At 43.9% G+C, this 11187-nt stretch overlaps 1 protein-coding gene across 5 annotated transcripts in view; it reads right to left on the bottom strand.

The window, feature by feature from the left end:
* Positions 1-2639: 2639 nt before the first annotated feature.
* Positions 2640-11187, bottom strand: part of GOLGB1 (golgin B1) — a 94090-nt gene continuing 85542 nt past the window's right edge. For all 5 annotated transcript variants that reach the window (XM_037051522.1, XM_037051526.1, XM_037051523.1 and 2 more), the window contains 5 exons: positions 7313-7456; positions 6458-6555; positions 5877-6011; positions 4284-4389; positions 2640-4000 (listed from right to left, as the gene is read on the bottom strand). In XM_037051522.1, the coding sequence (XP_036907417.1) occupies positions 3866-4000; positions 4284-4389; positions 5877-6011; positions 6458-6555; positions 7313-7456 (618 nt within the window). In that variant the 3' untranslated portion in view covers positions 2640-3865. The remainder of the gene's footprint in view (positions 4001-4283; positions 4390-5876; positions 6012-6457; positions 6556-7312; positions 7457-11187) is intronic.

The raw sequence follows: 11187 nt of genomic DNA, 5'->3' as shown, positions 1-11187 counted from the left end.
TCCTCACAGTTACTTCCTGAAGTTTGAGTCATTTACTTCTGCTTAGGCACTTAAAACAAAAAAAGGACTAAATGCTTCATCTTTTGCAAGACTTTGAAGGTCATAGGGAAGTTTAAAAAAAAAAGCTCTTACTCTCACAGTTTATAGCTGACCAGGGAAGCAAAACATTCAACCCAAACCAAGTTTCTGTTCTAAACATGTGGGCAGTTGTGTGCAACGGAATGTAGACAGTTGGTATTGGCTGAAGTAATCAAGAAAGGCTTAATGGGAAAAATTATTTTTATGTGGACCTTGCAGGGTAATATTAAATAGAAACTCACTTTTACATTTCCTACAGCAGTTAAAACTAGGGTTTGCATATAGTAGGTGTTCAAATAAATATTGACCAATTGAATGATGAAAGGGAACAAGCCACAGGGGAGGGAGAGAAATTGAGATCATTTGGGAGACAGAGGAGTCTGAGCTAAATCAGAGCTGATTCCTAGCAGGAAGACGTCTGGAAGAACTAGGTGGTACCAGATGACGGGAGGTCTGTAGCATTTTGTACTGTTCACCAAGATTCACTGCCGCTTCCTTCCTTAAGTCACACTTGTTCAAGTAACTTGTTTTGGCCAGTGAAATGTGGATAACTAAATACTGGGCTGGCCAAAAAGTCTGTATGTTTTTTTCCATAAAGTAGAAGACACAGTTTTCATTTTCACCAATAACTTTATTGATTTGGATATTTTGAGTATGTCCGCTATCTCCCACATGGTATAATGTTGATTGGACTCGATGTCTCAATTGGTTCACTCTGAACTGCAACTGGTCTACCCGACTGCGGAGCATTGTCCAGCAAGAAATGTCTAGTGTGAAACTTCAAAAACCACTTTTGACACATTTGATCAGTCACAGCACCTTCTTCACATTGCACAATCTTTTTTCCCCCCTGCATTTTGGTTGCATTTTTACCTTCTTGAGAAAACAAAGGGTAATATGATGAACATGTTCTCTATTTTCTTCCATCTTCAATATTAAAATGGCTACAAAAAATTCACCAGTTTTGACTTTTTTTTTTAAACACACGCTAATATGACAACTGTCACAATACAATCAAACAAAATTGTTTCAAATGAAGTTAAAGACAACTAAGCACGACGACTACAGCCATCTTATGGAAAAAAACAACCAACCTTTTTTGGCCAATCCAATACATAACTTTGTGGTGGAGGCTACGACCAGAGCAAGCTCTGTCATCTTTTTGTCCAGTGCCTACCACCTGCAGTTCTGTGGGGTGGGCCCATTCCCAGCTGGGAAGTGGGAGCGCCCCCAAATGAGAACAGCAACACTCAGTCCATCGTGTGAGGGAGCTGGAGCCTCTGACCACAAGATAATACTTTGTTATTTTAGCTGCTGAAAATTAAGGGGTATTGTCATTGTATCTGACCTAGCCTCTCCCAATCTTGATTGAGGTCGAGTTGTGACGGGATTTGCTCAGCAGTAAGCTCCCCAACAGAGTCAAGCAGAGACTGGATGAAACTAGTCTAAGATACAGACAGGAGGGGATTTCTGCATTAGGAATAAGTAAGATTTTAATCCCTTCCAATTCTAAGGATTCTGTGCCTGGGGGGGATTTTCACGTGGAGCTCTCCTACTCCACAACCTATTTATTGTGGCAGCACCAAAGGAATTTGGAGGATAAGTAAATTTGAAGGAGAAAAGAAATCTCGGGTCATTTGGAACCCTAATTCAGTGTTGCACAAAGGAACGATCTGGCCAGATGTTATGATCCACCATCCAGGTAATTTTCCTGCGAAACTATAAAATGTAATTAAAGGTGACACCAAGAAAAACCATTTTTGCCCTGGCTGGCGTGGCTCGGTGGATTGGGCGCGGGCCCGCGAACCAGACGATCGCGGTTCGGTTCCCAGTCGGGGCGCATGCCTGGGTTGCAAAGCGGTTCCTTGCAGGCTAACTACCAGCAGGGGATGCACAGAAAGGCAACCGTACATTGATGTTTCTCTCCCTCTCTCCTTCCCCTCTAAAAATAAATAAATAAATAAAATCTTTAAAAAAAAAAAAGAAAAAAGAAAAACCATTTCTCCTTAGCAAACGTCCTCAGTCCATTCCCAGTGAGAGGCAGTGAGCTGCCGCACTGAAATAGCACGGGCTTTGAAGACGGACAGACTTGGCTCAACTTACTTATTGTATCTTAAGTGAGATTTCTCAAGCAGCAACTTAATATAAAAACATAGTAAGGCCCATTCTGCTGAACCGTAGACTATCCTTTTCCCACTTCCACCGAGAGGGACCCTGTGGGGGGTCTCATGTTTTCAATTTGCACTAGAGAAGAGTTCTCCCAGGCCCAGGTATAAACCTGCACGAATCTCATGCCTTAAAGCCCAGCTTTTTTGGTTCAGTATCGGGATGAAATATTCACTGCACTTCATCACCCTGGCTGGGGTCTAGCTGCTAAGCTGCAAGGCCACATGTAGCCGCTCACTGATGTCAGTCAGTGAGAAAGAAGTCTGAATACGTAAAGCTTTCCACTCCTCTATCCATTCCTGGCTACCCTGCTCCCACGTGCCCCATCTACCTTCTTCCCTCAGCACGTAACATGTGTACACACACACACACACACACACACACACATACACCGCTTTTCATTCTAAAAATAATTTTATTATTTTACAGCTATTCGGGAAAGTTCCTGGGTTGGGGTGACCAAGGCTTGGTCACCACAGAACAAATGATTAGAGCGCATCAGTCAGTTCACCAGTTTTCTCTCTTTGGACGGTGAGAGCAAGCTGGGAAGACATCATGTGCATAATGAGAAAACAGTAACAGTGCAGGGTTGAGGGTGGGGAGGTGGGGGTAGGCACAAGTGGAAATCGATCCTGCTGTCATTCTCAGGCCTAGATTTAAGTATTGTTTTCTCCATACTCTCCCTGCATTTTCCTTAGCTCTCTGTTACCACAGCGGACAGATGAATATGAAATTGAGAAAGCAAAGGAGCTTAGTACTTCAAGAGGCTGGGCGTGGTCTCCAGATCAGACAGACCTCCCTAGCCAAGGGGGGGTGGTGGATGCCTCACTAGGACTGGCTCTTAGTGTGCCCTGATAGGGCCCACATTTGCGGCACATCCAGGTAACACAGAATGACAACAATCTGAGTCCCACTGCCAACAGCCACGTCTTCCTGCCTGCCAGTGAAAGGAAAGGCAACGGCCATTCAGTACCTTCGTCCACATGTCATCCAGGGCGTAAGCAATGGGATCCTATCCTACAGTTCAGGGCCATAAATTTTACTCCAACAATGTCTGAACAGCCAGGGAAGGAAATGCTGTCCTCCCCCGTGATCCAATAGCTAAAACCCGTGGGGAGTTCTTCAGACTCTGGGACCTAATCAGGTATCCTATGAGGTAATATGCCACCAGAGCTTTGTTATGGCGAGGCCCCCTTTTCTCTGAAGCAGGAGAAAATATAAGGTGACCAAAGCAAATAAATATCAATCAAAATGATACAGGACTTCAGATTATTAGGTTTATTGGAGCCACCCTCCTGGCTGAAGATATTCCCCCGCATCTTTCACAGGACCACAGGAGATCAGGGCCTCACAAAATCTGAACAAATCTTGAGCTCAGCAACCAAATAAGGGGCCTCCTCAGAATTTCTGGCCCTGGGCAGCAGAAGAAAGCAGATGTGACGGCTCTTGTAGCTCTAACCTGGGCTCACACCCACTTCTGTTTTTGCAGGCACTTTCTGTAGAGACTTGGAGAGAGGACTGGTAAGTGAGAAGACTATTCCACTGGGCTTGATGGTTTTGATATCAGAGATGAGAGAAGTGCAAGTTCTGAGAGGAGTGTTCCAAAAGCGGAGAACGAAGTTTATAGATGGCCCGTGAAACACAGAACGAGCAGGACATGAATCATCAAAAAGTAGACGGCTGCCAGCAGAGGCACTCGGGTCCGGGAGTGACAGAGCGAACGCAGGACCCGCTTCCATCCAGCACCACTCCGCGACTGAAAGAAAAACGTGGTGGTCAGAGTTCTACCCTACAGAAATACGGTCTTTTTCTTCCTCTGTCCCTGCAGAAAAGAGATACCCTGAAAGTCCTCTCAAAGTCGACAAACTGGCAAATCCTCCCAGTATCCCCCATCCTTCCATATCTTTCCAGTCTTAGCCCCATTAGCTGCTCAGTGCCTGGAATTCCACATTCCTTCTCCTGACCCTTCGCCTCAACACAGCCAGCCCTGGAGATAGTACAGTACCCTCTCTCTATCTATAGCCTTCTTCCCTTCTTACCCTTCGACAGCTGTTGCCTGTAAGGTCTATTAACAGAGCCTGCTCCTGAGTGCCACAGGAACCAATGATAGGAGTCCGGGCAGAGTCCCATTCACTGTGCTCCAACCTGTGTTGAGGAAAACAGAAATGGCATTGGTTCACAGCATGTGAGGCGGATCTGGTGAAGTCATCCCACTCATATGCCACGTGATATAGCTAGCATAAGGGACTTGCCACAAAGACTGGTTTCATATCCCAGATTCCATGGGAGGAGGGCATAGGCAGACAGGTGTCTTTCAGTAGCAGGAAAAGGTGATAATAACTACTAGGATTGACTGGCACTGGGCCTAGGTAGGCAGTACTTGACTGGCTACCTCAATTTCCATTCTGCATCAGGGCCAAAGAGGGAACTGTGGAGGGGGCTAAGCTTGGATTAATGTAGCTTGCCCACAGACTCAGGAAGTCACCGGCACTATGCAGTTTTGAGCTGGCTTGGGACAGGTTAATCACACATGAATCCCAAGGTCTCCCCCAAAGGACAAGGCTTCCAGGTCTGAGCAAGACCAGAGCAAGTGGCAAAGAAACAGCCATGGGTGCACTGGCTGAAAACACTTGGCGGAGACGATACGGTTCTGTGGATCCCTAAAGACCCCGCCCTTGAGGCTGCAGAGCAAGGCCCAAACGAGTGATGAAAATTAAGAAGTAGGGAATAGTCTGGGTGGGAAAAAAGGTATCTCAAATAAGACCTGCTCACTGGGTCTGCCACCCCTGCCACCTAAATTTTGTAAGCCAGTAATATAACAAATGCCACTCTCTGAGGGAAGAGGCAATATATGAAGGAGGCTGCCCCAAGCCCCCAGAAATAATAAAGGTGCCTACTTTTAATGTTTATTTTCCATGGGAAAGAAACACCTAACAGCAAAATAACTGTAGCCACTCTCTCTCATATAGGGCGAGTCTCTTGACTGGTGAGTTGGGAATAAGGAATTGTGAATGTGTAGCTGTCCTTCCAAATCACACTTGGTGCAAACTTCCCATAAGAGGCACAATATGCTGTAATGTTCTAATTTTGTAAGAGTGTGGTCTTCTGCAAGAAAGCCTACCCTGGCTTACCAATGCCAGTGACTGGGAGGGCAAGTTCAGGATTAGGAAGTACATTTGCTAACAAATCAAAAGCTAGATTCTTTTATATCATCTTTATAAAGTGGTTTCTTAATCTTCCATGTTTTAATCTTTGTAAAAAAATTCAGCTGATTCATATCTGAAATAGGGAATGGGATTGCCATTTAATTGGTTCTCAAGAGTCCTACACCGACCTCACACAGCTACTGCTGGGATATAAAAGACACCTTATTTCACCCCACTTGAAATAAGCCGTCAATAAATGGTAGATAATATTATTATTCTCTAAGGACAACTGCTTTGGAAAGTGCAGGCCTCCTAGATTCCAAAAGTGCCACCTTCTTGAGTGACTGCAATAACCCTGAAGTCACTGCAGCACCCATCTCAAGATGAGAATTAGATCCCAATTATTCTCAAGTCTGGCCACTGAAATGTACGAGTGTGATCAGGAAGGACCAGAGGTGAACACAAGTGTCTCCCTCAGCCCTTTACCGCCTGATCTGTTCCTCGGCCACGGAGAGGGCAGTCTCGGCAGCCACTCTTTGGTCTCGTTCTTCTTCCAGCAGCTTCCTCAATTCATTCACCTCCTGTTTGGTGTTGCTCAGCTGCTTCTGGGCTTCCGAAAAACTTCAGGACAAAAGGAAAACAAACAGCATCACTAGACGCAGAGCACAGCTGCCAACAATACAAGGGATTCCAAGCCTTCATAAAGTTCTAGAGCAGAAAAATGTATAGAAGCTTATACAAACACAACAAATACATTAAAAGCTTAGCTGTGGAGTGATTAAACACAGATACAGAACATATCTTAAGAGATTTTAGGGACTAACTGAATACCTTTCCTATGAATGCCACTGGATTACTGGTGTGTGCGTGTAAGATGGTGCTACTGTTTTTGCTTCGCAAACTTTTCCCGCTTACATTGTTACTATTTAATCCTCACATCAATTCTGTGAGGCCAATAAGATAAGATGATGTATCAGATCCACCCGGTGGTCTCTGGCGCAATCTAGATGACTATCCAAGTTCTGTGTGTGTGCCGCGAGCTCCGGGCTCGAGTGCCGCCCCCGCACCTGAGCTGAGGCTGCCTGGGTTCTCCAGCGTCACTCTTCCTGTGAGCTCCGTTCTTCTCCCGGGGAGCTCCTGGAGCCACGTCCATATTCAGGGGCCCCTGGAAGAAGACTAAGCTTAGCAATCCAGTGATGGGAGTGCTGAAGACACTGTACTTGGGCAAAAGGAACACTCACTGAACATCAAAAAGAATTAAAAAATCTTGCAGAGGAAGGCCTCTGCTTACAACTCTCTTCAAGTGCAGATTGAGAAGCGAGAATCTTCAACTCGAACAGATTAATCTCCTACATAAAACTCTCAATTAATGTTATTTGAGATCCTCATTCTGGAATCTCTCCTCTTAAAACTTTAAAGGCTTACCATTGAAACCTGCTTTTTTCCGGTGGAGGCCCATGGATTTTCTAGAAGGCCCTCTGATCAAGCAAGGGCTCAACAACCCCCCCTAAACCAGTTCTCTTTCCTTCCATGCCCTAATTACTCCCGTAACAATTCTCAACCTCTCCCAAGGTCAACAGCTCTGCCTATTCTGTTCCTCAGGTCCAAACCTCCCTCACAGCTTTCGGATTTCTTGGAGCAAAATCAAATTTTCCCTAGTTTCAGAATTCCAAAAGCTTCAATCACCACTGCTTTCCACTTGCTTTTTGATTTCTCTCCCACCACCTCACTGATCTTTTTTCTTCTAATCCCTTTCCCAGACCTTAGTCCCATTTTAATTAACTCCCTTCTCTCTCCTTTCTCCCATCATACCTACTTAATCTTCAGTCTGAACACGTCAGCCTCTTCGATGCTGCTCACTTAACTCCTTTTCATCCACAATCAGTTCCACAAGTTTCCAAGCCTGTCAACTTCGTACTCACCGCCTGCAGCTCTTGAACCTGCTTCTCCAAGATGGCACAGTGATTATAAAGGTCACTGTAGTGCTGCTGATTTTCACGAAGACTCTGGTTGGTATCGCACAGCTGAATTGAAAGGGTGTTTTTCTCTTCAAGTAGCTGAGAAAACTGAAACAGAGGACAAGATAAGCACGACCCCACAGGTCTATTTCACTATAAAGAGTACTTAGGCTAGCTGTCCTCAGTTTTAAGGATTTATTTTTTTTTAATGCAAGGCCTTTATTTCAATAATAGCAACAATAGCACTGTGCATTCCAACAAAGTGAGAAAACTCAGAATTTTTTGACCAAGAAAGAAAAACAATTTGGGGGAAGTAGCAGGAAACTTGATTTACAGTGTGCAGTACATTTACTGAAAATGAAAAAAAAAAAGGGAAATGGAAGCCCTCAGTCATCACTGTTTTCCACTTGCCTTTTAAAAAATTAATTAATGTATTTTTAGAGAGAGGGGAAAGGAGAGAGAAAGAGAGGGAGAGAAAATCAGTGTGTGGTTGCCTCTTGTACGTCCCCACCTGGGGACCTAGCCTGCAACCCAGACATGTGCCCTGACTGGGAATCGAACTGGCGACCCTTTGGTTCACAGGCCAGCACTCAATCCACTGAGCCACATCAGCCCAGGCTCCACTTGCTTTTTGACGTAATAAGTATGTAAGGGGATGGGCAGTAGCTTGGGTCCAAGTTGAAGTTACTAACAGATGACTATAAAGCACAGAGTTCAAGGTGGCTGGAGACAGAGCTGTCATCTAAAAATTCATACAGGAATGTACCTGGGAAGATCCTTCAATGCTGTAGAGACTTATGAGTCACCAAGAATGTAAAATAAAAAATTATAATATGTGGTAGAAGAATAAATCCTAACATGCTAATGTACGTGTAAGAAACTATATTGGGAATAGAGACTCAGAGGTATAAACATTTCAGTCACTCCAAGCAGGACTCTCCTCTGCTACACGCGTGGCAGGTAGTTATCCAGTCTTCCTTGAACATGTCCAGTGTCAGGAGTGCTCACTATCCGACAAAGTGACCCAAGCCACTTTTCTGATGTCAGAAACAGAAGACTATTTTTTAAATATATTTTATTGATTATGCTATTACAGTTGTCCCATTTCCCCCCCTTTACTCTTTGGAGCTTCTACCTATTATTTGAATTTGGTCCCAAGTTTAGTTACGATTAACATGCAGGTACACTAACAGCCATAGAGATGTCTCTCTGAAGCACCTACTGTAGGACTACCCACCGCCCTACAGTAGGTGCTGCAGGAAGGGAAGGACACTGGTGTGCCTGGCTGGTGTTCAGTCTCTTCCTGAGTACTCTTTTGTGTGAGTATTTTGGGTTAACGTTTAAATAAAAAAGCCGAATCAATGTTCAGAGAAAAAAAGATAACACTTTTCTAAAGATTCTATGATGATCAGTAAGGACATTTCATGCGTAAGAAAAACTAGAACAAGTCCACATGGTATAACAAAAATATCTGCAGGCCACAATGAAAAACAGGACAAAGTTACCTCTGAAGAGCAATGTCCAGTTTATAACCCAATTTCAAAAGCATTACCTTATTTGAGAGAGATAGAGGAAGACTTTCTGGCCCCATTTATAAATGACGAACAGAAAAAGAGATGGGTAGTGACTTGCCTAACGTTATGTGGCAGACCAGGACTCAAGCACGTCTTGATTCCAAGTCTAGAGCTCTATCTCCCACCTGAAGGTGCTCCAACTGAGAGTTCAGCAAGGGAAGTTAAGCAGGTTATGGGTTTTTGTTAGGGGATGTGGCAGTTGGTAAAGGAAAGGACACACTAATTTGAAGACAGAGCTTGGTACAATGGCAACTAATGGGTTCTGAGACAGGGAGGGGCATGATCCTCTCCTAATGTAGGAGAAAATTAGTTTTCATGGCTACAGCAAACAGACCATACCAAAAAACAGACAACCAGACAAAAACAAGAAAAAAAACGAACCCCAAACAGGAACAAACAAAACTCCTCAGAGTTGAAAAAAAATCCTAAGATTCTTTTCTTTGGCATATCTAGAAGAGAAAGGACAGACTTGTAAAACTCATTGGAAGCACAAACCCCCTCAATTGGAGAAGTCTAATTACTCATAACAAGCTACCCTCATGTAAACCACTTCTACAATGTTCATATTTTTCTCTCTAGGATAGATATAGATCCTTGTAGTTTAGGCGCTGGCAAACTACAATTCAGGACCTACTGCCTTTTGTGAATTAGGTTTTACTGGAACACAACCACCCCATTTGTCTGTGCATAGTCTGTGGCTGCTTTTGTGCTACAACTGCAGAGCTGAGTAGTTGTAACAGAGACAGGATGGCCTAGAAACCTAGAATATTTACTATGTGGGTTTGTAAGGAGAAATTTGCTGATTTCTGCTATAGCTCATAAGCAATTGTATTTTACCATGTCTATACTTGTAAAAATGGAGGCTAGCATCTAGGATAGGAAGAAGCAATCTAGACAACATCATTCCTCTCATGTTTTCAAGTTTGCTTTACATACAAAGACTCAACCATGCTGGTGCAAATACATATAAAGTCTGAGCACCCATGCAAAGAATTAGGGCAACGGCTTGCAGTGGAGCCTCTCTCTGCTGACAGCCCATCTACCACAATCCCTACCTAGAGCCCAAGAAGCAATTCCTCCAGTTATCTAGGACCCACTCAGAGTGAGGCTCTAAGCTCACTGGAATGTAAGCTCCATGAGGGGCTATATATATCCTCAATAACTGCACATGGCCAGGCTCACAGATGGCAAATTACAGTTACTTGCTTGATGAAAAAAATGAATGAATGATGCTAGGGATGAAGATACCTTTCTTATAGCTCAGTCCTAAAGAATTCTTTCTTACCCAGAATGAAGTGACCTAAAGCAATGTTTCTCATACTTTAAGTGGTGTGTGAAGTATATCTCAAGCAAGCTGTTAAAGAAAACATAACTTGGTAAGATGCCGAAACCAGTCCATAAATAACTGAAACTAAAGTTTCTCCAAACAGATACACTCTTTATTACATAATATATATATTTTCAATCTTTTTTATTTTGTTTTATTAAAAACACTATTTGCACTGTTTGTTAATAGCCCCAAAATGGAAAAACTAAAAAATTCTTTAACAGACAGAATAGGATAATTATGGTATACACCCACAGTGCAATACGAAACAACGTAAGAATTGAAAAATCATACTATACACAACAACATGGATACTACAAAATAAATGAAGCAACACAGAAAAGATGACATGACTCCAGTTACACGTACTTCTACAGGGGTGGCAGTGAATAGAAGAGGACACAAGGGACTTCTGGTCAAGATGGAGGCATAGGGAGACACGCTTTGCCTCCTCTTGCAACCGTAGAGAGAATTACAACCAGATCTCAAAACTAATAATACCCAGAACCATCAGATAATGGAGTTGTATGGAATTCCAACAATCAAAAATTTAAAGAAGACACATTCATCCAGATGGGTATGGGGGGCGGCTCGCAGGGAGGAGCACAGAGGTGAGATGGTGCAGAGAGGCAGTGGTGGTGTCAGCAGGGGCTGCCAAATGGACAGGAGAGAGATCTTCGGGCAAGTGATCCCAGCCCCGGGGTGTAAAGCCCAAGGCTCCAGCACCAGGAAGATAGACTCCATTACCTCTGGCCATGAAAACCAGTGGGGGGTGGGGCAGTGGAAGAAGTTGCTAGATTTTCGCCACTTAAAGAGCCAGCATGGTCTTAAAACATACAGAAACTCACTCACTCTGGGATTTATCACCACGGCAGCAGCTGGAACAGCACCAGTCACACACAGGAAGGGGGTAAAGTGACTGAAAATGGGGTGAGCAC

Source organism: Sturnira hondurensis, unplaced genomic scaffold (genome assembly GCF_014824575.4).
Source record: "Sturnira hondurensis isolate 20B ecotype Veracruz unplaced genomic scaffold, ASM1482457v3 Scaffold0007222, whole genome shotgun sequence".
Lineage (NCBI taxonomy): Eukaryota > Metazoa > Chordata > Mammalia > Chiroptera > Phyllostomidae > Sturnira > Sturnira hondurensis.
This window is presented reverse-complemented; position numbering and strand designations above follow the sequence as displayed.